Source organism: Mycothermus thermophilus (assembly GCF_041956435.1).
Source record: "Mycothermus thermophilus strain CBS 625.91 unplaced genomic scaffold VTJ04scaffold_4, whole genome shotgun sequence".
NCBI classification, from domain to species: Eukaryota; Fungi; Ascomycota; class Sordariomycetes; order Sordariales; family Chaetomiaceae; genus Mycothermus; species Mycothermus thermophilus.
In genome coordinates, this window is record NW_027191430.1 from 1,624,980 (window position 1) to 1,648,877 (window position 23,898).

The following is a 23,898-nucleotide window of genomic DNA, read 5'->3' on the forward strand; positions in this document are numbered from 1 at the left end:
GTGTTTGGATTTGATCGTTTGAGAGTGTCTTAACAATTTTTGGCTTCTTCCCCATACCGAAAGTATGTGTGCACAGACCACCTAAGATGTTGCACTAACAACCTGGAGCTTCATTTTTTTCCTCGAAACCACAGGTATCTTCCTCATGCCTACCTTCATACTCACGACCTCTCCAACGCCATTTGCCTAATCATTCATAAATCATCGTGACTTTACCGGCCTGCTGGGACCCTCGGCGTTCAAAGTCTTTCAATTGATCAAAACGGATTCCCGACGGTCGTTGTCCTGAATCGCAGAAGCCCATCTGGAAAACCCAGACACCCCACAAGTTATCGCAACCCACTTAGCATACAACAAGACCAGTCGAGATTCAGATCCGAAAAGGGATATATGGTACAATACGTTCTGACCCCCTGGCGCAATCGCGCCGAGCTACTCGCCGTGCGCGAGCAGTTCTACCCAGAACACTACCGGAGCCTATCTCAAAGGAGTGGTAATGCCGCTACTGGTGGTGCAGGATTGTCAGGCCCAAGACAAAACCGAGGCAGACCTACGACGACCGCCGCGGAGGCGTATCACGGCAGAAACCGACAGGACCAGGGCAGAGAAGACCAAGAGCGAGAGCAAGAGCAAGAGCAAGCAATCCGCCGCCGCCGCGCCGCCGCCGCCGTCGCCCGCGTTTCCATGTGGACGCAACGCGGCGGGTGTCCACACATGGTGGAGTCCACGGCCTTGTTGACGTCAGCAATCCTGAGTGACGAGGCATCTATTGGCGGTGGCGGCAGCGCGAGCACGAGCGCGGCAGCGGCGACGAGGATGCTGCTGCAAGACGGTACGGGGGTCGCGGCGGGAGGATACGCCGTGCGGGCGGCGTACTCGGCGGCGTTTGGCCGCTTCGTGACGGGGCTGCTTGACTCGCACCAGGATAAACAGCGCAAAATGTCCATGTACGACGTGGCCAAGTCGGTAGGGCTGCCGGCTACGTTTGTCGAGCTGCGACACCAGGCCACGCATGAGCAGCTGCCTTCGCTGACGAGGTTGCGCGCGGCGGCGAGGGATGCGTTGGAGTGGATTTGGGAGTATTATTGGCGCCATTTGACGGCCGAGGATGCGCCGTCTGCTGCTGCCAGTGCTGCCGACGATGAGGTGGATGAGGAGGAGGGAGTGGGGAGCGAAAAGGATCCAGGGGAAGGGGATGAGCATGATAGGGAGGAGAAGGTGCTGGAACATCTTGTGAAGAGGTACCTTGAAGATGGAGAGGACGGGGGCCAGCTCAAGCTCGACATCTTAAACCAGTTTGATGAAGTGGAAGTGTTGAAGGCCTTAGACTCGGCGGTAGAGAACTCTCGGGACTGTGCGGTGCTGCGCAGGGCCGTGGCGTTGACGAGGGAGGCGTTGGAACGAGCAGAAGGTGGACTTAACGATGTTGACCGGATGGAAGAGGATAAGGATGAGCTGGTGAAGGACATGGGAAAGGTCAGGCAAGAGATCAGCAAGGCATGGGAGCAGGTGAGACTGTTGGAGGGAGAGGAAGAAAAGGAAGAGGAGGAGGAAGACGATGAGGACTCGGAAGCAGAAGAGCAGGAGGAGGATGTTGAGATGACTGAGACTCGGCCGGCGTGGGTATTGTACGAGGAAGAGGAATGGGTTCCGAAGCCGATTGGGGTTGCATAGTACTAGCTATGCCAAAGCTACTTTACATACACTGCTATGTCTTTTCCCTACTCTCCGGGTGTACCTGAGATCAAAACCTTTGATGGTGGTGGTGATCAAGGTGGTCAGGTGACTGTGGACCCTTTTCTGCAGCTCTCTGCAATGATGTCACATTCGAGCTCTCCCATTGAATGCTTGGATGCTCAAGTCCCCGCTGACTGTACGGCTTACCAATCCGCAACCGCATGCCTCGGAGCAATTGGTTACCGGGCCCGTGTTAGTGTCCTACTTCTCAGCGAGGACGATGATTCCCCTCATCACAGCTGCAAGACGGTTTGCTCAGTCCAGATTCGCATCCTTGACTGCTATTGTACGCCATCTGTTTCCTCCTCTAGACTTCTAGTGTATATCGATTCGTCGGCTCACAGTGCTCATCTTCATACAGCCTGTCACTGCTCGCAAGATGCATATCCAGTCGATTCCTATGTGTATGTTGCATATCGAGAAGGTTCGGGGAATAACCGTGGCTGACGAGACGTATCAGGGACGGGGACGGGCGACAACTACGCCTACCTTGTTGTCGATGACAAGTCGCGAGAAGCGGTGGTCATTGACCCGGCGCACCCAGCTGAGTGAGTTGTCGTTCACGGGACATGCTTCGCGGGCCACTGCTCATACGGGTTTACCTTCAGGGTTCTGCCCGTCCTCAAGAAGGCCATCCAGACCGGTTCCATCAAGCTTACAGCCATCGTGAACACACATCAGTCAGTGACCTTGTTCCCAGAATCAATGAAACCAAGCAGTTAACCATGATATAGCCACTGGGACCATGCTGGCGGGAACGAAGAGATTGTTAGCCATTCCCATCCCCAATGACACCGTTTGGCCGACGGCAGTGCTAACCTCGCCTACAGCTCTCCGAGCTCGGCCAACCCCTTGAAGTGATCGGTGGCAAGGACTGCAAGAAAGTGACCCGGACGCCCAAGCACGGCGAGACATTCAACATTGGCAGCATCGCAGTTAAAGCCTTGCACACGCCCTGCCACACCCAGGACAGCATCTGCTGGTTCATGCAGGACGGTGACGAGAGGGCCGTGTTTACGGGGGATACGCTGTTCCATGGCGGTAGGTATATCCTCCTGAGTCCAGTTTCGAAGCAGGTGTTACTGATACAGCGTTTCTCTTTTTGTTCCGTCCCAGGCTGCGGCAAGTTCTTCGAGGGCACCGGCGAGGAGATGCACAAGGCGCTGAACGTTACGTTGGCGTCTTTGCCTGATGACACGAGGGTATTCGTAAGTACAGAGAATTGTTCATCACAGCTTTGATTAATTCAGGACTCGCTCTGACTGATGACTATGGCAGCCGGGACATGAATACACGGCATCCAACGCAAAGTTTGCCCTCTCAGTGCTCCCGAGCGAGCCCGTCAAGGCGCTCGCTGCCTTTGCCAAGGCCAATTCGGAGACACAGGGAAAGTTTACGATCGGCGATGAGAAGAAGCACAATGTGTTTATGCGGCCGCAGGTGGGAACGCCTTTTCGTCAAGACGATGCCGTTGTGGAACCGTGCTGACTGGGAAACAGGACCCAGAGATTCAAAAGGCGACAGGTGAGACGGATCCTGTTGCCATCATGACCGCTCTACGCGAGATGAAGAACAAGTTCAGGTGAGATTGCCCTCGTGACTGGGCAAGAGGGCGCTCAGCCCACGATCTGGCTGGGCATGATTTTGATTCGGCTGTACCCAGAGAGGAGGTTGTCGAGAAAGCTAGCCTTTAGAGAGCTCAGGGACGGTTGTCCAACATGATGTCGAACAATATGCAATGGCAGGGAAGGTTGGGAATATGTCTCCACGGTCTTATACCATCAAGATTCGGTGATGGAATCGAGATGTAATGAACCCGTGGACGCGCCTTACGGAGGCACGGGGTTTTTGTTCTTGCTTCATCGTCCACACTCACACGCCCTGGGTGCGAAGGCGGCAAGCTCTAGCAAATGCTGAAGCGTTTGTTTGTCTCGTCCACTCGTCCACGCCATCCACCGTTCCCCGTCTGTCCATGTCTTCTTCAGATGCGATTTTTGCGTTTCGTGGCAGACCACACCGTGAAACGCGTGACTTACGGAGAGGAAATGAACTACGAAGGTGTAGGTTTAGAGAGAAAGAATACATAGGAATGCTCTTCTACGAAGAGACAGCCGGGGACGGTAGAGGATGGGAGGGACAACATGAGTTGTTGAGAGGTGGAATGGAGGAAAGAATGATGGAAACTGGGAAAAAAAGTGTTGCTCCGTGGATTTTTTCACGGCTTGAAGTGGTGCGCCTGAGGACCCACATGCGTTTGGGCAGGTCACGTGCTCTGGCGACGCTTTGGCGATTGGGAGCCCCACTTCCTTTGAGCTCGGAGCTCCACTTTGTCCATGACGGTTCCCGTCCCAGCTTGGGTTGCGCTTCGTCGCATCTCGATCGCATCGCAAGACAGAGAACCACTCTAAGGAATTGGACATTCCGAGCAGCAATACGGAATACCATTCCCCAAGCTCTAGATTTCTGCAAAGAAAGACACACACATTCTAACAGATATCATGGTTTGTGACCCAGCTCGTCATTCCGATCTATCCATAGTTCTCTCATCTCGTCTTGCGTCGCTAACACCTGCGCAGCCTCCACGCCGCCGTCAACCAGGAACCTCTGGCACATCCTCGTCCACCGCCGCCGGCTCTTCGTCCCTGCGGTCATCCACCCGCCAATCCAAGCTTGCAAAGGAGCACAATATCACAGCAGAAGAGGAAGCCGAGATCCGCGAAGCCTTCTCTCTCTTCGCCGAACCCATGGAGAGCGAGAAGGAGGGCGTCATTCCTATCGGCGATGTGCGCCGCGCCTTGATGTTCGTCACATCCCTTTCTACCGTTCACCAAAACCACTTATCAACTAACCCTCTCCCCTCCAGAGCCCTCGGTATACCACCCAAATCCCAATCCCAACTAGCCTCCTTCAAGCGCGTCCTCGACCCGCACGACGAGGGCTTCGCTACCTTCCCCGCCTTCCTCGGCATCTGCGCACTACAAATAAACGCGCGCCGCGCCAGCGCCGCCGATGATCCAGAATACGAGGAACAGCACCGCGCCGAGCTCGACGAAGCCTACGCGCTCTTCACCACCGCCACGGGCGGCGACGCGTCCGCGCCGCGCATCACTCTGGCAGACCTCAAACGGGTGGCGGCGCTGTTGAGGTTGGACCAGGACTCAAAGGAGAGGGAGAAGCAGGAACAGGGGCATAAATACCAGCAGCAGGATGGGAGGAGGAAGGGGGATTTGGACGGGGTGGTGGTGACGGAGGAGGTGCTGAAGGATATGATTCTCGAGGCAAATGGCGGGGCCGGGGTTGCAAGAGGGGTGACGAAGGAGGAGTTTGATCGGGTGATGAGGCGAGCAGGTGTTTGGAGGTGATTAGGCTTGGGAGGAAATGGTGGTGATGGGCATAGTGCGGAAACATTTTTCTTCGAGTCGAAACCGGATTATCGAGCGAGCGAAAGCTGGTTTGACCAACAGGGGCGAGTCGAGTTTGGACGCTCCATGTTGAGAGCTGGAGGACCAACGGCTGCGCCTCCGTAATTCATTCATAAGCGAGTGGGACTGAAATATCCTACTCGCGGACCCAAGTGAACCAAGAGTCGGAAGGCAGCGGCGCGACAGCAAGCCGTGAGGACAGCGAAAAAGGAGGAAAGGTCTTGGGTCAGCATCACAGGGATTGTACAATGTATGTACGCCTCTCCTCTTCGGCGGTCACTTGCGTGAAGTGTCGAATGGAGAGAGGGCAGTTCGAGTCTGGTGATAGATTCACCTGCGGAGGTTGATGGCAGGAGGGGATTGGGTGACGACGTTCCGAAAGCTTGCATATTTTGGTCTTCTCCATAGAAGTAGGATGCCAGCATGTACCCGCAGTTCTGCTCGACGAGTACACGTACTCCATGAAGGGCTTCAAGCAACTGGTCTCAGACGTGTATAGGTGGTATATACCCCTCCCAACGCCTCATTAATGCTTCTAAGTAACAAGTGCATCTCTTTTCACAAAGAGATTCTCGTTTACACTAGACGCTCCGGTCAAACACAAACACACAGCAACTCTCCATATGCATCCTAAGATGGATACTGCCCCATAATCTCTTGACCGCATCACTGCTCTCTCCATATCACTGTCCTGTCCCCTCGCCTCCCTCCTTCTCCTTCTCCTTCTCCTTCTGCTCCTGCTGTTCCTGCGCCGCCTTGGCTGCCGCCTCCCTGGCGCGCTGGGAATCAATCACAGCCTGCAGCTCGGGCGGGGCCTTGAACCCGGCATGGTCGGCATGACGCTTATAGAAGTAGTTTTCAGGCTTTGGGCGGAGCTCCTGCGGAAGTTCCTCGAGGACGCACTGCAGCATGTTGTCGATGCTCTTCTGCTTCGACGAGTCACGGTGCCAGATGGACACGAGGTGCGAGTTGAAACGGACCGAGAGGCCGACGCCACAAATTTGATCACCTGGTTTGCAGAGACGGTGTTAGTTGGCGGGGGAAATACAAGACGGTGGGAACGGAAAGGGGAGGCGGGGAGAAAACGAACCCTCTTCCAACACGCTCTGCAACTTCTCGCCGATTGCCAGCAGCTGGACACGGGTCCAGACATCCGGGCCGATGCTCTTGGGTACGCGGAACGTCCAGCTGCCTCCTAGGATATTCCTCCGGTCCTCCCAAACGGGCCTGAACCCAGCCTTGAACAAATAGATGCTCTCACGCATCTTGATCTGCTCCACGGGCGTGTTGTTGTGATACCTCCAAAAGTCCTGGACGCTCTCGATCCTTCCGGCGAGTTGCTCCAACTGTGCCTGGTATTCACCGTTTCCTCCTGATGATCCGGTAGTGGACGTCTGCTGGGCGTCCTTCGGTGGCGGCCGGTCGAACCACACATGCCAATAGTGCTGGGTGGGCAGCGGGCGCATGGCCTTGAGGAAGTTGCGCTTGGCATCGTCGCGCTGCTCGGCAGGGGAGGAGACGCTGGTGACGGTGCTGGGCGAGTTGGGGTCGGAGGATTGCGAGAGGCCCGAGAGGCCGCGGGTGAAGAGGGAGGGCCGCGTCGCCATGGTTCGCTGGTGGATGTGTGCCCGCGTTGAAGGCTACACGTAGCTCGGTTCCGTTTCGATTCTTTCCCCTTCAATTGACACACGGCACAAACACACCGGTCCCTGTGAGCCTTGGAAGCTGCTGCGGACGCCTCTCTACGGCGTACCTAGGTCGGGGTACCTGGAGGTACACACAAAGTGCCACGTCCTACGAGTGGCAGGATGGGTATTTTGGCCTAGTAATCGAACGGGTTGGAAAACTTTGTCCTCCAATTGAGGCTGCGGCAAAGTTTCGCCTTGGCTTGAGGAGGAGGCGGCGGGCAAAGAGGGTCCGGGAAGAGCGTCGTGGCCTTGGAGGATGAGAGCAAGGTTGGCCTGCGAGGCTGTGGCGCGACCAGAACAAAGAGGTAGTTGCCTGCTTTCTTTTCACAGCTTTCCATGCCGGATCACCGTAAGATGGGATGACACAGGGAACGCCCGAGTAGTAAAGAGGAAAAGAAAAGGGGAAGAAGAGAGATGTATGGAGCAGGCCGTTAAAGAGCACGAGCTCAAGGATGCCTTGACCTTCGCGCTTCCGTTGAAACGAAACAGGGACGCAACAAGCGCAGCTCCTCCTCCTTGCGGATTGACAGGCTGGAGGTTCGGCCAGTCAGGGGCTGTGACGCTGCGATGGAACGGTACCTGTCAGGTGCCACGGTGAGGAGAGCAGCGAAACAGCTGGAGGGGTTGAGCCAAGGCGCCGGTGTGGGGGATGGAAGGCCGGCCGGGCGTCCGAGTGACATTAAGGTGTCTTCAGCGTTTCCAAGTCCCCTTTCCCTAGCCTCGCTCTGTTGCTGTCGACTTGAATTGACTTGCATTGGAGCCGCTTGAAGCGCCATAATGGTCGTACAAAGAGGCCGCCTAAACAAAGACGAGGCATCAATTGTGACAATAAGAAACGATTCCAAGCATAAGCATTCTGGGGTTTGCTTGACGTGCTTTGTCGACGTGGATGGCTCCCGGGCCTGTCAGTGGACGCCTTCAGCGCCCAGCCCCATGGGAAGCCAGGCCAGCGCGCGCACTGGTGAAGCTGAAACAGACGACAGGCTGGTTCCGTAGTGGGGCAGCTCTTTTGACTGGCAGCTCGCAATGTTTCAACTCTTGGGCGACGGGCTTGTTCCGAAAGATGGAAGTGGGGCAGCGTCGCTCCCGGCGCCGCCAAGCACACAGAGCGACTTCATCCCCTTTCCACATGGATCGTCTTGATGATTCCTGTCCACTGGAAGTGTCTCCCACCCTCCTCATGTTGTTGGCTTAGGGAAACGGGTTGTCTCGTGTTGGTGACAACAATTCTTTAGGAATTCCACCGTGCCTTAGATTGGCATGTTATACTACTCCACAGGGGCCAAACGAGTCAGATGGTTGTGTTAAGGTCATGCTTCTCTGTCGAGTTGGTTCCCGTGAAGGGGTGCCGTGCTCACGAGGCGATGAGGTTCATCATATCTTGGCGGGTAGTGAGACATGTTCACTTGACGGCGATGCCATCTTCCCATGGGACGCAGATCCTGAGAACCCTTGATGGCGATGTGGTTGTGCGGCGCCTCTTCACTCTGGACAACATTTGAGCTCAGGATTTGGCTGACCGACTTTTGTGTTGGTGCCCGGTCGCAGATTCTTATCTCACAGGCCGCCATCCATCGGGCATGCTGAGTCGCTGCGGCTCTTTGGTGACTCGCATTTTTCCTTCGCCCCGAACTGTGCTGTGCCGTCTGGGGATCAGGTTTTAAGTTTTAGGTCCATGTCCGATAACTAGAGGTTGCCTGGCTGCCTTACTAAGACAGCCCCCGACTACAACCCAACATGACTGCTTTTGTGGCTTTTTCCGCCAGGGACCGGAGTGACAACTGCTGCGGCGCGGTGGAAAGCTGACGCCCGACAAACAGGCACGGAGGAAGTTCGTTGGATGGAGAATGCAAAAGCCGCCTCAGAAATCCAGAGTCAATCCTGGAAAGATCACGGCATCTGCGGTGGGGCGAGGCTGACACAGCGGAACCTGGCAGGGAAGGGATCTCGGTTCCTGACCGTTCTTGACCTTTTTGTTCATTGTTGAGTGGGTCTCTCGGGCCGTGTTTCTGGACCCATCGTTGCCTTGCTGGAGCAAAAATGGGTCAGCAAAAGATGTCCGATGCATCAAGAATCCAACAAGGACATTGTCATCGGGCAATGCTGCACCGAGATGACCAGTTCGGATATATTCCTGCCCAGTTAAATTCAGAACCATTGGCTTCACTTAAGTAACTGAGTCCTCCTTGTTGAACAGAAAGACCAGTTTCCATTTGGTTTAGCCGAGTGACGTCTTAATCTGGCCACACGCTGTTCTGCCGTCCTCATCGGCCGGGCATCATATCAACTTCGATCCGTCTCCTATCCTCTTCGCCCTGTCCACGTACTCGTGCATAGCGCAACACTGCAGCTTCTTCGCCCATCTTCCATCCCATCGTCGAACCGGCTTGTATCCGGTCTTAGATATCTCTGGTGTTTATCTTTTTCTGACTGCGCCATACTTCGCTGGCGCACCACGTCGCCCTCCGTCCGCCTCGTCTTTGCAACCAAACCTCCTCCCAGTCCACGAGACCACTTGCCAGCTGGCATCGGGCACGACAATAACAAGTTGTTGCCAGTTTTGGCTATTGATTTCTCGAAACCTTAATCCCATCTGGTCGAACAATAGCTACCCCTTCTCTATAGAAAGGTATGACCCATCTCTGCATTATTCGTTCGTCTTCTTCCTCCCCTCCTCGCTCCGGATTTTCCCCTTCTCTACAACTTCTGCCATCGTCTTTTGATCGACTCTCTGCACTTCTCTGGAGAGCTACTGCGATCATCACTGCGATTTGGCTACCTTCCCATAATTTCTGCCTGTCGCCCTCCTCCCTTTTCTCTCTTCCTGCGAGCCACCATGTCCCCCGCGATCAAGATCGTGGTGAGGAATTCGGGGACCCTCCCCGCCGCCTCCGCCAGCTTGCCCGTGGGTGATCCCCTTGGCGGGTTGAAACCTGCCGCCGCCTCCGCCCAGCCTCCTCGCTCCCGCCGCGGCGAGTTCGCCATGCTCCGTGCGGGCGTCGACATCGCCGTCGAGTATTTCAACCTCGACGACGATGCCGAGCTCCCGGAGCTCAAGGCCCGGGCGAGGAACTGGGCGGACCGGTACTTCAAGGGGTACCCTTACGCGGCCAAGCGGCCAACCGCCCTGTTGGGGAGGTTTCCAAACCTGTTCAACCTGAACGTCGAGCGTGCGTTTGCAACATTTGCTGTTATTTTTCACGGCCATCAAGCAACATAGCTAACACATATCGACAGCACACCTTCGCCTGGTCCCAAAAACAATGCCGGGACCTTCATCTTCCGAGCCCGAGGGCGCGAGCCCCAGGGAGCTTCGCCGGGCCGAGCGCAAGGCCATGAACACCGAAGCATTCCCAGAGTTTGCCGAGCCAACTCTGGCCACGGACGAGGAGATCGAGGAGGTCCTCACCCTCCACAAGCCTCCCATGCCCGCCACGAAGCCGGTTATGCGCGTCGATGCCCAGATGCTTCGTGGTTCTGGACTGCTGGACACCCTCCCCGAGTTTTTGGGCCAGCTCGCTCGCGCCAACCTCGAGACCGAGACCATGTTAGCCAACAATCCCAACGCCATCCGAATGGAACTCGACGACGATGAGGCTGCAGCACAACCTCACGTCGAGCTGAACCTGTTCGCGGGCGTTCTCGAGGAGCAGCGCAACCAACAGTCGATCGTCCTGCCTGGCAATCTAGCTGTTCAGGCCCCTGAGATCACCGCCAGTACCGACGGCCCAACTTTCAGCAGCAGCAACAGTAGCAGTTCTGAGGACGAGGACGACAGCGGTGATGAGACCGATGCGTCCACCTCCACCACAGCCAGCCTCCGGGCAAACCTCAGGAAGCGCAAGGCCGCTGAACTCGAGGACGATGAATCTTCGGACGAGAGCAGCACTCGCAGCAACAGCCCTCCCAACAAGATCCGGTTGCACGTTCACTACCCTACCCCGAACATCCGCTATTTCGACATGAAGCGCGGACGCGTCGTCGCCCGCCGCAACCCAGAGGCCCTGCCTGACGACCCGTGGGAGGCACTGCAAAAGGCTCGTGAAGCGGCCCGCGAAGAGGAGCCAGTCACAATTCCCAAGCCCATCTGGGCCCCGGATGAGAAGCTCTCCGCATCTGTTGACGAGAGGCCGACCACCAGCGGCAGTGACAAGAGCAACAACTCGACCAAGTCCAAGAGCCGCAGCCCTGTCCCTATCACCAAGATCAGGATCCCCAGCCGCAGCCCCGACGGGTCCCGCTCTTCGTCGCCGGACCGCATCATCATTCTCCGCCACCCGGTTGTGTCGCGCTCAGTTTCCCCCGCTTCCGATGACAATAGCGAGTCAGAGAAGGAAGCTCATGCCGAAAATTCGGCCCCGTGCAAGACGAAGATTCGGTTCGTCATCAAACAGAGGAAGAAGCTTATTGAGGAGGTCGAGTAACTCTACTCCCTCCCGTCATTTCTTCGATCTTTCTCAGTATAAGCCACTTTATTGACAGTGATGGTTTGCCTTCTTCCTCTTGGTCGATCGGTTGGGCTTTCGACTTTGGGTTCGAGCGGAGCGTCTGGTTGAGAATTCCTGCGACATATTTTCTCCCTGGGGCGGTACATGTTTCTTCACGACCAGATCCAGCATAAGGGCGTTATGGGAACTGGAAAAGTCGGTATTTCATGGGTTCAGGTCAGGACTGGCGTCTTTCGGTATATGGTATAGGCTTTGGGCTGGGCTGGGAAGGGTCAAACGGGACCAGATGGTTGCGTCGAGACACGGGATATGTTCCTTGGGCTTGGGGTGATCGGAAGTATAGGATTTGTCGTTATGGGTGGATTTCACGTCTTTTATTGGTCTTGTGGTTCGGGAGGAGATACCCTTCGGAGCACCGAATTTGAGTTATTGCTTTTCAGATCTAAGCAACTGCTTTTTCGTAGTAGAAAATGTGAGACATGCTAGTTCGCGATATGCGTCGTGGGAAAAAAAAGTTATGGCCAGGTGTGTTGAAGCATGGTATGGACATGTTGACAGAATGATCCAGAGATGGACTTATTTCCAGTATTATCTCGATCCCGTGCGTACGTGTCTCCCTTACATTCAGTCCCGTATGCTGCATATCGAGTTGAATGAGGCTCCTGAGTGGTGCATACATCGTCCCGTCCCAGCATCTGTAAGTCGGACAGCGTTGAAGATCATGCATGGATGTCTTGCAGGTTGGCGCTGGTGTTCAAAGACAACCCTAACCCCGCATTTGTGTCCCCCCCTGCAGCCTGCAGTGCCCCGCCGCCAAGGTTGCACCCAATGCACCTGAACGCCCAATCTGCATCTCTTCACCCCGGCAACTGCAGCCCCTCGACTTTTGTAAACAATCACCAAGAAGCGCCCACACCAGCCCAGATCCACACCGCCAGCTGGCAAACCAACAGCCACTAGAATTCTCCGGGACCACGATCGCTACCACCCTGCCCTGGCAAAGCGCCGATAAACTTCACCGACTCCCTCCCCTCTCTTTTTCTCCACAGATACATCCCCCCGTTTGATGTACAGCAACCTTGAAAGGCGATTCCGAGACGTGGTCAACGACATTAATGAGACATTGATTGGCATTTCGCTCGAGCCGCGCCTGATGCCGAACTCTGCAGGCCTCTACCATCCTCACTACCCTCACCACCTCGAGGTCGCCCCGCGGCCCTCCTCCTCCAGATCAAACGCAAGCACACCATCGCTACGAGCTCGCGATGGCGCCGTGCCGCCATATGCGAGGGCCGACCCGGGGGGCAATGTGCGTGTGGTGGTGAGGGTCCGCGCCTTTCTGCCGCGGGGTAGGTTATGACACACACATACACACACACATTCCAGAGGCCGAAGCCTGGCATGGCTGCTAACTGTGACTAGAAATCGAGCGCGGGGCCGAATGCCTCATCCGCATGGATCCCGATACGCAAAGAACGACATTGCTCGTCCCCAATGACACCGATCCTGCCAACTCGCGCGCTCGCGCCCGCAAGGTCATGGAAGAGAAGTCCTTCACCTTTGACAGGAGCTTCTGGAGCCACGACCCCCGCGACCCGCATTATGCGACTCAGGAGGATATCTACGACAGCCTGGGAGAGGAGTTTTTGGATCATAACTTCGAAGGTTACCACACGTGTATATTCGCATACGGTCAGACCGGGTCGGGCAAGTCATACACGATGATGGGCACGCCGGAGCAGCCAGGCCTTATACCACGCACGTGCGAGGACCTCTTCGAACGTATCGCTGCCGCACAAGAGGAGACTCCCAACATCAGCTACAACGTGCGCGTGTCATACTTTGAGGTGTACAACGAGCACGTCCGCGATTTACTTGTCCCCGTCGTCCCGAACCAGCCACCATACTACCTCAAGATCCGGGAGTCGCCAACCGAAGGGCCGTACGTCAAGGATCTGACGGAAGTTCCAGTGCGCAGCCTCAGTGAGATCCTCCGCTACATGCGCATTGGCGACAGCAACCGCACGACAGCGAGCACCAAGATGAACGACACGAGCTCTCGCAGCCACGCCGTCTTCACCATCATGCTCAAGCAGATTCATCACGACCTCGAAACAGACGAGACCACCGAGCGTTCCAGCCGCATTCGCCTCGTCGACCTGGCAGGCAGTGAGCGGGCGAAAGCCACCGAGGCCACTGGCCAGCGTCTTCGCGAGGGATCCAACATCAACAAGTCACTTACCACTCTGGGCCGTGTCATCTCCGCTCTAGCCGATCCGAAGCAGCAGCGCTCCCGCGGCGGGAGCTCTTCTTCCGTCATTCCTTACCGCGACAGTATCCTCACCTGGCTTCTCAAAGATTCTCTCGGCGGCAATTCCAAAACGGCCATGATCGCGTGCATTGCGCCATCCGACTACGAAGAAACCCTTTCCACTCTTCGGTACGCCGACCAAGCCAAGCGGATTCGCACGCGCGCGGTGGTCAACCAGGTCGACGCCGTGTCGGCCGCTCAGCGTGACGCCCAGATCGCCGCCATGCAGGCTGAGATCCGCGCGTTACAGCTCGTGGTAAGCGACTCACGGCGGCGGGAAAAGGACGCGCGCGAGGCGGAGGAGAAGTTGGAAGAGTACCAGGCGAGAGTGAGGATGTTGCAACAAGCGATGGAGGAGAAGTCGCTCGTTGCAGAGGGCAAGATCAGGAGTTTGCAAACAGAAAATGAAGCGCTCAGGAGGCACTTGAAACTGGCCTTGGAAGCGTTGAGGAATCCGATCGGCATTCCGGCGACGTTCCAGGGGAAGAAGAACGGAGAAGAGGCTGGAGGGAAGGACGAGAAGAAAGAGGGACAAAAGAAGGAGGAGGAAGGGATCGACGGCGACGATGATGACGATGGCTATGCATCTTCGTCCACCGCCGCTGCTTCCGACAACGAAGAGGCTGTGGGATACGAGCGCCACGCTGACGCCGTGGACGAGCACATGCGCGGCTTGCTGCACGATTTGGACTTGTTCCGGCGGAAGATTGGCGACGACAAGGCGAGGTTCGTGGTGGATGACGAGGCGCTGGAGGGTCTCCTTGCTCGACCGAGACCATGGGATGGGAAGAGGTCGAACATCATTGTTTGATGATGTTCCTCTTTTCTCATAAGGCGAGCGTGGTTTTCGAACTTTTGGACTTGTTCGACCTGAGGTTGCTCCATGTTAGAGGGTGGAAGACCTGGGTTTGGAAGATAAGGTTTGCTGTTATGGGTACTTCTTGGGCATGGTTATGGAATGAATGATGGGTGGATGAACACGTCTGGGCGTCCTAGGATGGGACGGTATGGGTACGGCAACGACGGTTGACGACACAAGCATTTTCCCTTTGTCTATTTTGCTTTTATTCTTTCTGCGACCGGTCCGGTTGAGGTAATCGGGTGGTCCAATTGTCTGTATGTCTGTTTGGTTGTTACGGCGGTGTTGTTCTTGTTGTATTGTTAAGAAAGAGGGCGACGGAGTTGGAGTCCTGGCTGGATGGATGATGTGGGTTCGATGATTTGGTGTTCTTATTATGCTATTATTGATGTTGAATCAAGTGTCTTCGAGTGTGAGACTATTGGTGGCGGTCAATGACTCAATTGCCTTCCCTCGAAGCATCTTCTCTCATTCAGAAAAACGCGATTGGTATCCGGTTTCTTCCTTCACCGCAACCATTTCTTGCAACTCGAGTATTATCTCATAACTTTCAAGACCTGGTCAATATGCTGACGTCTGTTGGGTCGGTATGTCAACAGCTTACCACGCTTAAACCTCAACTTTACGAAACTAACAATATCTACCAGTCATCAATCATCCAAGCATCCTTACAGTCACAATGTCGCCCAAGCCCAAACCCAAACTCTACGCCTCCCAAACCGACGCTTTCGTCCGCGCTTTCGCGACCCGCCTCAAGGATTGGACCATCAAACACAAGGCTCACCCCAAGCACGACCCGCCTGTTCCGGCCTCCGAGGGTCCTGGCCTCACTCATATCATCGGAACTCTTCTCGCCTACAACTGTTCGGAAGCCAAGTTTGGCAACTCGGCCATGGCGAAGCACTGGGCCATGTTCAAGGAGGCGAACCCGGGCGTGGCACACTTGATGCTGCGGTCTGTTGCTGAGATGGTCACCACGGATGGGAGGCGCTTTGAGCTTGTGGACTACGAAGCTGAGGAGCAGAGCGAGTGGACGTTGTGTGTTGGGATTTGGGAGGGTGGAAGGAAGAGGTCTCGAAGAGGAAGAGGAAGAGTAAACTCAGGGCGTCAGTGATGGCGTGGGAGATGAGAATGAGGTTGGGAAGTGCCGTGAGAAGTAGGGATGACTTTCGGATACACCGTATGTGGTGTGATTGCCTTTGGGTTTCGTGGTGAAAGGTCAGAGAGCTTTATGGATGAGGAGGGCAACGTGGGAAGTCCCAATCTTAAGACTCGTGAACACCGTGGTACTTCGTCAACCGTCCAGACTTGATTTATTCCTACATGTGCCTCAGATGGGTCCTCCAAGCATGATACATTCAAATACAACCCGCCCATGGACCCACACCCTCCATCTTTCCTCCCGGAACCCGACCTTCTCACCTGCCCTTCTCACTGTCCATCTTAATCTTCCTAGCCTTCACCATCTCAAAATACGCCGTCAGCTTGCCCACCGCCTCACCCTCCTCCCAAGCCCACGAATACCGCTTCATAAACTCTTCAATCCTACGATCCATCTCCTCCATCACCGCCTCCACGCCCTTCCCACCACCGTTCTTATCCCTTGCAACCTCAACTTGCAGCTCAACCTCCCCCACCTCATGTCCAAAATCCATCGTATCCCGAACTACCGTAAACTCCCCATCGACCACCCATGTTTCGCGGGTGGTGACAAACTCGGCGAGTTTCACCAGGCCGAAGTTCTCCTTTCTCTTCTCCTTCAGGTGATCATGATGGGGATAATGGCGCTGGTGATGACCCTTCTGCCGATGCTCACTCAAGATCCTGTTGACACACTCCGCAATCTGCTCTTCCCCTTGCAGCTCCTCGAACCTGCTGTTCAGGAAATCCCCTCCCCGCTTCACCTTGGCCTGCCACTTGCCGTTGCGCAAGCGCACCCAGGCGCCCGAGGCGTTGAGGTGCCGCTGGGGCGTGTCGTAGTAGATGTCGTGGATGTGGCGGGTCGGGAGGGGGCGGACGGATTGGAAGAAAGGGAGGAGGTTGCTGCCCATGATGGTTCGGCAGGAGGAGGAGGAGGTTGCCGTGGTAGCGGTGGCGGTGGTGGTGAGGCCGGTGAGGGTGGGAACGGTGAGGCGGCGGAATTTGCGCTCGACTTCGAGGACCGTTTGTTTGATGCCGGCAGGGTCCTTGAGGACTGGTGGATTGCTGGGAATGGGCGATTTGGTGCTTGTGAGGAGGATCAAGGTTCGGCGGAGGGCCATGGTGGGAGTTGAGCTGGAGCCTCCGCCCTGGCTCAACCAAAGTTGATAAAGGAGAGGAATCGGGTTTGGTTGTTGAGGATGTCGGTCAAATAAGTAGGTCTCTTGAAAAGTCGGGTTCCCGAGAAGTAACCGACGGACGGTGTCTTTTTGGTGGATTTCAAGCACATGCGTCAACGTTGAGGCTGGTAAACCGACATGCTTTTTGTGTGAATGAAGTTCGAAGCGAAGAGTTAAGCAGATTCGAATGAGCGATGGTTACACAGGTAGCATTGAGACATAACTCATAAAACCTAAACAGGCTCACAAAGAAAAGGTAGGGGCCCTAAACTTTAACCTGAAACTGCAAGCTCAGATGAACAGGACTCGGAATGTTAGGCTTGAGGGGATGAGCAAGCAGATGACGATGGAGGGTGCTACAGAAACCATCCTACTCCATCCTCACTCCAAGATCAGGCAGTCCAAGATAAACACTCTTCCCCAGTGAACTCAGACAACCAGGCACTTATATATCTCAGGCACAGGGCTTCATTCAGAGCATAATTGCCTCTCTAGGACACCATGGATCCATGCGAACATGTCTAAATCTAAGCCACAAAGAGGTATCCACGCCTAAGAACATATATCATCACACAATTAAGAGCGAACAATAAGCTCGCTCGGTTGCTTGCTTTCCCATGTCTACCCTCTAGCTCCTTTGCTTGCTTGCTAGTCAGATGCCATTCCAGGTTTCCTGCCGTGTCCTCCGACTCCCAACGCCATCCAAGGCAACGAAGAACAGAACTCATAAACACCCCAACACCCTCCCCTCTAAACTCAAACTCCCATCAATGCTACGCCAACTCGGGGAACATCTGAGCAATCTTTTGTGGATTCCCAAACTCTTGCCTGACCGGCTCGGGAGTGACCGGACTCAAGTCGACAAAGTGTTGTCCAGCTCCCGCCTGGGCTGCGGCCGTCGCATCAAGCGTGTTGAGCGACGCACGTTTCTTCTTGATATTTCCCTGAGCCGGCTGCTGTTGTTGCTGCGCGGGTTTCGACACAGGGGGTGGTGTAATCTCGCGGACGTCGGAGGTTGGCGGGTCCACGACGATGGTTTCGGCGTGGGAAAGGGGGGTCCGGGACCGGGTGTGGCTGGTGCCCGGGAGTGTGGGGATGGTGGGGCCGCGGACGCGAGGCCGGGCCAGTTCGGAGGGGTGGCGATGGGCGTCGAGATGGTGAGGGATGGCGCAAGGAGCGGAAGGGATGGAGGCGGGAATTCCGCAGGAGGGGGTGGCGGACCGTGAGGTGCCCTTTTCGTTGGCGGAGAGGCCTTTGGTGCGCACGAACGCGGTTGAACGGCGGTGGTGCGGGTTGCGGTCATAGTACCGGTCCATAATCGGGTGGACCATGACGGTTTGGTTGTGGATGGTGAGGATGGAGTTGGTCGGGACGTTCACCCAATTTTCTCTCTCGAAGCTCAAGGGCTCGCTCGCGACCAGCACCACGTCGGCTCCCTTGTCACTCCTCTCCATCTGATAATCCTGACTCCCTGGCGTGGGCGCCCTGGTCTCCCACAATGTGCCTGAGGAGTAGTACAAGCTGGCAGCCTCGTCGGTAGAGCTGCCGACGTAGCGGGTGCAGATTATGCTGTGGCCGTCTGTGACGCAGAAGTTGAGGAGGCTTCGAGTGTCGACATTCTCGGCATGGATGACACTCTCAGGGATGTTGTCGATCAGCTCGTTGATCTGGGCAATGGTTTTGAGCATGGCTTTCCGAAGCACTGTCGGACCGAAGCCGTTCTCAGGCATGGAGCTCGGGTCGTGGCCCATGCGCTCCAAGGTATCGAGGAACAGAGCAAATGCCCACTCGCTGTCGGTGCCTCCGACAACGCCCAGGTACCACTTGTCAGCCAGACGCTCGCCGAGCCTCCTCTTGATCTGCTTCCAGCCACCAATTCCGCCATTGTGCATCCACATCAGGCTACCATGGCAGAAGGGGTGGCAGTTGTCCTCGCTCAGGGAACCTTCAGTGGTAGCGCGGACATGGGCGAAGATGAGGCGCGATGCCGTCTTGGAGGCCAGGCGATGTAGATTCACGCAGTTCCAGGCGGGAGTAGTCGAGGTGAAGAGGCAGGGGGCGGCGCCAAGCTTGGGGTCGGTGTAGAAGCCGATGCCGAATCCGTCAGCATTGTTTTGTCCGCGGCGGGTATCCTGCAACAAGTCAACGGTGTTAGCGATGGAAGGTTTGGATGTATGGCATCGGAGGGCTCACAAGTCGAAGGCGCGAGTCAAACGACTGCCGGAGGATGGAGTGGGCGGGTTCGAGAACGAGCTTCGAGAGCAGGATCTCGTCGCTGCCCTTGTACACCTGGACGAAACGTTGTGTCAATATCAATGCTTTTCCGAACCAGTATAGCATTGGCGCAACCGGCTTACCAGAAACCGGCACATGGTATTGGGGTTGAGTGCCCGAGACAGCGCAAGCCGCGCAGAAGGCGGTGGTAGGTGTCGGCTGGATGTTGGTCGCTGTCAAGACGATACGCCGTGCGGTGTCAATGTTGCTTGAATGATGTCGAGTGTCGCACACGTTGCACAAGTGCCTGAAGCGAAGAACAGTCGCAACGGAGAATATGGGAGTTGTATTGTGTCGTGTTTGTGCGTTTGTCGCTGAGATGTCCTCCCTTTTGCCTTTCAAAGGGGAAGGGACTCACCGAGCGATGGACTTAAGACGGACGCGGGTCGAGGCCGGTTCCCTGACCGGCGCTGACGAAATCGGCCAGTAAGATGGCGGCACCCGGCTGCTGGGCTTAGCGAGGTACCTGGAATGATGGATATATTGCTCAACGGAAGTTCCAATTCCTTTCTAAATTCTCATGTGTTTTCTCAACCCCAGAAAAGAGGTTGATCTTTCTTTCGGTTTGACGGGTGAGTTTGGAGACCTGCATTGGAGATCGCTTTGGCGCTGCTGCATCAGAGGCCAGTTGTAGCGCCTTAGCGTGGACTCTGCAGGGAACCGGGCGATGTCGCGCAGAACATCCATGAATCCTTTGCATGGAGTTTTGGCTTGCATCAGGCTGCGTGGCCAAATTCCAAGCCCGGGAATCTTGAGAGCAGCACCAAAAAGCCGCGATGTATGAAGTACGGGGATATGCAACGGCTTGCCAATTCCCATGGAATCCCAAAGCTGTAAATGTCGACGCATCCTATCTTGGATATCATGAATGTATGTACATACATACATGGCTGGGCACTGACACCTGACTTACATCCATGGCCGGCTGCTCCACTTCCCCTCCCTGTCATGAATTTGATGTGTCTTTATTGCACTGGACAGCATTCCACCTGCGAGCGCCAGGATGCGAGTTGGGCAGCAGAGGGCAAATGCGGATGGGCATCGAAGGGTTGGTTCAAGATTTGACTCTAGGTCGTTCTTAAATTTTTTTTCCTGTTTCCTGGTATTTTATCTTTATTTTTTTCTTCCCCGAGATCATCCTTTGCGTCTGGCTCGCACTGCACCGGAGGAAATGTTACATCTCTAGAATGGTGGGGCAGCTGCGCCTCCAAATTCGAGACCCGCCATCTCCCGTCCCCGTCCTCGTCCATCTTGGATGCATCCATTGTCCCGGCAAGAGCTTTAATCAATCATCTGATACCCAAAGCCGCTGCCACACACACGCCGCTCGGCTTTGACGTTCCCCACAACCACCACCGTCTAGCCGGTCGTCACAACTTCGAATGCTCCCCGCCGCATGACGTTTGTCTAGGCCCTCACCGGTCACGCATCACCACCATGAGCGCCCAGCTCCGAGCTGTCGGCGCCCTGGCCCCCGCCGCTCGCCGCATCCCTTTGCGCGCCGTCCGGAACTTCCACCGACTCCCTACCGGCGGCATCCAGCTCGCCGACCCTGCCTTGCCTGCCTTCCGCCGCTCCCTGCAGTTCCCCGCCAACGCCTACCACAATGCTGTCATCGTGCGCAACGCCTCCTTCGCCCGACTCCTTCCGAAGCTCGCCGTCAAGTTCGTCCGTCTCCCCGCCCTCTTTGGCGGCCTGATGCTCGGTGCCGCCGGTTGGGTCCAGTACCAGGCGATCAGTAAGGGACCTCTTCTCCCAGTGTTACCTAGAAGCTATACAGCTAACCGGCTATACGTACAGAGGTCAGCAGTTCGGTCCAAGAGCTCTATGGAAATATCAAGGACACCGTGGGCAGTACGGCCTCGTCTCTTTGGGTTGGCGCCGTGGACATCGCCGACCAGACGAAACGAGGATGGGAGAATACCAAAGCACAAACGAAACAGAAATGGGAAGAGTTTGAAAGGCCCAAGTGGTTAGATAAGATCATTCACGGAGAGGGCCTCGCTGGTTCCTCAGGCGGGCAGGGCGGCCAAGGGCCCCAAGGCGGTCCGGAACAACCCAAGCAGAGTAGGGTTGGTGCCGGCGCTGCTGTGGCGGGAGCTTCTGCTGCTGCTTACGGTTACGATCACTCCGACGACGATGATAGGACCCCCGAAGAGGTTCTCAAGGACGACCACATGATGTATGTCACGAAGCGCATGATCGAGATCCGCAACCTCCTCCAGAAGGTTGGCCAGACAAGCACTGTCACGTTGCCGTCTATCGTCGTTATCGGGTCCCAGTCTTCGGGCAAGAGCTCCGTTCTCGAGGCCATCGTCGGCCATGAGTTCCTTCCCAAGGGCAGCAACATGATTACTCGTCGCCCTATCGAGCTCACTCTCGTCAACGACCCTGACGCCCGTGTTGACTACGGCGAGTTCCCGGACCTGGGTCTACATAAGGTCACCGACTTCTCCATGATCCAGAAGACCCTCACGGAGCTCAACCAGTCCGTCCCGGAGTCTCTCTGCGTCACAGACGACCCCATCCGCCTCACCATCCACTCTCCCAGGATACCCGACCTCTCGCTTATCGATCTCCCAGGCTACATCCAGGTAGCGGCCGAGAACCAACCCCGTGAATTGAAACGCAAGATCTCGGAACTGTGTGACAAGTACATCCGCGGCCCCAACATCATCTTGGCTATCTCGGCTGCCGACACGGATCTGGCCAACTCAACTGCTCTGCAGGCTAGCCGGAGAGTTGACCCGCGCGGCGAGCGCACCATCGGTGTCATCACCAAGATGGACCTGGTCGAGCCCGAGAAAGGCGCCGCCATCCTGAACGATAGGCAGTACCCGCTCCGTCTGGGCTACGTTGGCGTCATCTCTAAGCTGCCTCCACAGACCGGCCTCTTCCGGAGAGAGACAGGCAACCTGTTGGCCGGCATTACTAAGAATGAGAAGTCGTACTTCGGTTCGCACCCGGAGTTCGGACCCGAGTCCGGGGTCAGTACGGGCACCATGAACCTTCGCAAGCGGCTCATGCAGGTTCTTGAGCAGACCATGTCATCAAAGCTGCACGAGACGACCGAATCGATTCAGCGCGAGCTCGAGGAGACGACATATCAGTTCAAGGTGCAGTACAATGAACAGCCCATGAGCGCTGAGGCCTACCTAGCCGCCAGCCTGGACGATTTCAAGCACCAGTTCCACGAGTTCGCCACCTCCTTTGGTCGCCCGCAACTGCAATCCCTGCTGAAGGAGGCCTTGGACCAGAAGGTCTTGGACCAACTCGCCGCCCGCTATTGGAACCGTCCCGTTGAGGATCTTTCCGTCGCTCTTCCCGAGCCGGATAACATCGCGGACCTGCCTAAGGCCGACCCCAACTCCCCCTACTGGCACCGCCAACTCGACACGGCCACCTCAGGCCTGACCCGCCTCGGTGTCGGCCGTCTCGCCGCCACCGTCGCTGCCTCAGCTATCCAGTCCCACGTCGACAAGCTGCTGGACAAGTCCTCCTTCGCCAAGCACCCCTCAGCCCGCAAAGTGATTAGCGACGCTGCAGCTACCGTGCTCGCCGACCGGTCGTATGCCACGAGCGATGGTATTGAGATCTCCCTCAAGCCATACAAGTTCGATCCGGATATCCAGCCCAACGAGTGGGCCCAAGGCCGGGAACATGTAGTTGGGGTGTTGCAGAGCGAACTTGAGCAGTGCCAGGCAGCGCTGAAGAGTTTGGAGAGTGCGGTTGGTGGGCGGAAGAAGCTTCGTGAGGTTATGTCGTTTGTGGACAAGGCTCGGAGAGGAGATATCATTGTTGAGGGCGATCACCCGAGTGGTGCGGGTGGGTTTAGCGCTGCTCTTCTCGCGCGTGGTAAGTTTTACTCATCCGTTTTTCTACTTCTCGATGTGAAGCTAATTACCCTCCTTTTTGTTTTCAGGCCGCGAAGCCGTCTTCCTCCGCGACCGCGCCGACATCATCAACCTCCGCATCCAAGCCGCGCGCTCGCGCCAGTGCCGCAGCCTCGAAAACCGCTACTACTGTCCGGAGATCTTCCTCGACGCCGTCGCCACCAAGCTCGCCGGCGCCGCCGTGCTCTTCCTCAACGTCGAAATGCTGCGCGACTTTTACGCCCGCTTCCCGCGCGAGGTTGAGGCCAAGCTGCACGAGCACATGGCCGGCGGCGGGCTCGAGAGGTTCGCCAGGGAGGACCCCAAGATCAGGAGGCATCTGGATCTGATCCAGAGGAAGGAGCTCTTGGAGCTGGTGCTCCGCAAGATTGATGAGCTGAACCGCATCGCGGCTCAGGCCCCCGGCGGGCAGGGGTTGTTGCCGGGGAGAGAGAAGGTGGAGGAGAAGAAGAGGAGGAGGTTCTTTTGAAATGCTGGAGGTGGGTGAGGTGATGGTGATGGTGATGGCGGCTGTTTGGTTGGTTGGTTTAGCGTGGTTGTTGTTTGGCGGTCTGTTTGGTTTTGGCGTTTGGGAAAACAACAAATGATGAAATGCAATGAGGGATGGATGGATATGGATGACTTGGTAGAGGTTGGCGATGAGGAAAGGGAAGGTAGAGGAAGAAGAAACGTGAGCAGGGTGAGGGAGCTGGGCGATTGGCGCCGGTTCTCTCTTTTACTCACCCTCTCTCTATTCCTCAACCTCTCCCATTCATCTCGTCTCCTCGGCTACTCTCGTTAAAAAGGGTGTGGGTATACACGTGTATGGACTGACGGTCTCAACTCCGATCTGCTGTCTCTGAATGGCTCTCCTTTCTGGGTTCATTTTGTTATCTAGGTAGAGTGAGCGGGCACAAACTATCGTTAGGTACGAAGGGTGAGAGAAGGATATTTAGATGATTTAGACCT

The 23,898-nt window shown here is 56.1% G+C and overlaps 11 protein-coding genes across 11 annotated transcripts; 7 read left to right on the plus strand and 4 right to left on the minus strand.

Moving 5' to 3' along the window:
• Window positions 1-390: 390 nt before the first annotated feature.
• Window positions 391-1,674, plus strand: VTJ04DRAFT_6328 (uncharacterized protein; the record flags this gene model as incomplete). Its single annotated transcript, XM_069364536.1, has 1 exon — window positions 391-1,674. The coding sequence occupies one exon, from the start codon at window positions 391-393 to the stop codon at window positions 1,672-1,674; it is 1,284 nt and encodes a 427-aa protein (XP_069218353.1).
• Window positions 1,675-1,852: 178 nt separating this feature from the next.
• Window positions 1,853-3,323, plus strand: VTJ04DRAFT_6329 (uncharacterized protein; the record flags this gene model as incomplete). Its single annotated transcript, XM_069364537.1, has 9 exons — window positions 1,853-2,023; window positions 2,099-2,141; window positions 2,198-2,285; window positions 2,346-2,417; window positions 2,472-2,505; window positions 2,568-2,778; window positions 2,854-2,945; window positions 3,016-3,177; window positions 3,237-3,323. 9 exons carry the CDS (start codon window positions 1,853-1,855, stop codon window positions 3,321-3,323), a joined length of 960 nt encoding a protein of 319 aa, XP_069218354.1.
• Window positions 3,324-4,235: 912 nt separating this feature from the next.
• VTJ04DRAFT_6330 (uncharacterized protein) lies at window positions 4,236-5,099 on the plus strand (the record flags this gene model as incomplete). The annotated part of the gene is made up of 3 exons (XM_069364539.1): window positions 4,236-4,238; window positions 4,314-4,537; window positions 4,601-5,099. 3 exons carry the CDS (start codon window positions 4,236-4,238, stop codon window positions 5,097-5,099), a joined length of 726 nt encoding a protein of 241 aa, XP_069218355.1.
• A 743-nt stretch (window positions 5,100-5,842) lies between these two features.
• Window positions 5,843-6,766, minus strand: VTJ04DRAFT_6331 (uncharacterized protein; the record flags this gene model as incomplete). Its single annotated transcript, XM_069364540.1, has 2 exons — window positions 5,843-6,168; window positions 6,250-6,766. The coding sequence occupies 2 exons, from the start codon at window positions 6,764-6,766 to the stop codon at window positions 5,843-5,845; spliced, it is 843 nt and encodes a 280-aa protein (XP_069218356.1).
• A 215-nt stretch (window positions 6,767-6,981) lies between these two features.
• Window positions 6,982-7,185, minus strand: VTJ04DRAFT_6332 (uncharacterized protein; the record flags this gene model as incomplete). Its single annotated transcript, XM_069364541.1, has 1 exon — window positions 6,982-7,185. One exon carries the CDS (start codon window positions 7,183-7,185, stop codon window positions 6,982-6,984), a length of 204 nt encoding a protein of 67 aa, XP_069218357.1.
• A 2,498-nt stretch (window positions 7,186-9,683) lies between these two features.
• VTJ04DRAFT_6333 (uncharacterized protein) lies at window positions 9,684-11,271 on the plus strand (the record flags this gene model as incomplete). The annotated part of the gene is made up of 2 exons (XM_069364542.1): window positions 9,684-10,017; window positions 10,085-11,271. 2 exons carry the CDS (start codon window positions 9,684-9,686, stop codon window positions 11,269-11,271), a joined length of 1,521 nt encoding a protein of 506 aa, XP_069218358.1.
• Window positions 11,272-12,361: 1,090 nt separating this feature from the next.
• Window positions 12,362-14,417, plus strand: VTJ04DRAFT_6334 (uncharacterized protein; the record flags this gene model as incomplete). Its single annotated transcript, XM_069364543.1, has 2 exons — window positions 12,362-12,644; window positions 12,718-14,417. 2 exons carry the CDS (start codon window positions 12,362-12,364, stop codon window positions 14,415-14,417), a joined length of 1,983 nt encoding a protein of 660 aa, XP_069218359.1.
• Window positions 14,418-14,603: 186 nt separating this feature from the next.
• Window positions 14,604-15,579, plus strand: VTJ04DRAFT_6335 (uncharacterized protein; the record flags this gene model as incomplete). Its single annotated transcript, XM_069364544.1, has 3 exons — window positions 14,604-14,617; window positions 15,021-15,052; window positions 15,113-15,579. The coding sequence occupies 3 exons, from the start codon at window positions 14,604-14,606 to the stop codon at window positions 15,577-15,579; spliced, it is 513 nt and encodes a 170-aa protein (XP_069218360.1).
• Window positions 15,580-15,883: 304 nt separating this feature from the next.
• Window positions 15,884-16,726, minus strand: VTJ04DRAFT_6336 (uncharacterized protein; the record flags this gene model as incomplete). The annotated part of the gene is made up of 1 exon (XM_069364545.1): window positions 15,884-16,726. One exon carries the CDS (start codon window positions 16,724-16,726, stop codon window positions 15,884-15,886), a length of 843 nt encoding a protein of 280 aa, XP_069218361.1.
• An 830-nt stretch (window positions 16,727-17,556) lies between these two features.
• VTJ04DRAFT_6337 (uncharacterized protein) lies at window positions 17,557-19,155 on the minus strand (the record flags this gene model as incomplete). The annotated part of the gene is made up of 3 exons (XM_069364546.1): window positions 17,557-18,915; window positions 18,977-19,072; window positions 19,141-19,155. 3 exons carry the CDS (start codon window positions 19,153-19,155, stop codon window positions 17,557-17,559), a joined length of 1,470 nt encoding a protein of 489 aa, XP_069218362.1.
• Window positions 19,156-20,494: 1,339 nt separating this feature from the next.
• Window positions 20,495-23,419, plus strand: VTJ04DRAFT_6338 (uncharacterized protein; the record flags this gene model as incomplete). The annotated part of the gene is made up of 3 exons (XM_069364547.1): window positions 20,495-20,795; window positions 20,858-22,912; window positions 22,980-23,419. The coding sequence occupies 3 exons, from the start codon at window positions 20,495-20,497 to the stop codon at window positions 23,417-23,419; spliced, it is 2,796 nt and encodes a 931-aa protein (XP_069218363.1).
• Window positions 23,420-23,898: the final 479 nt, after the last annotated feature.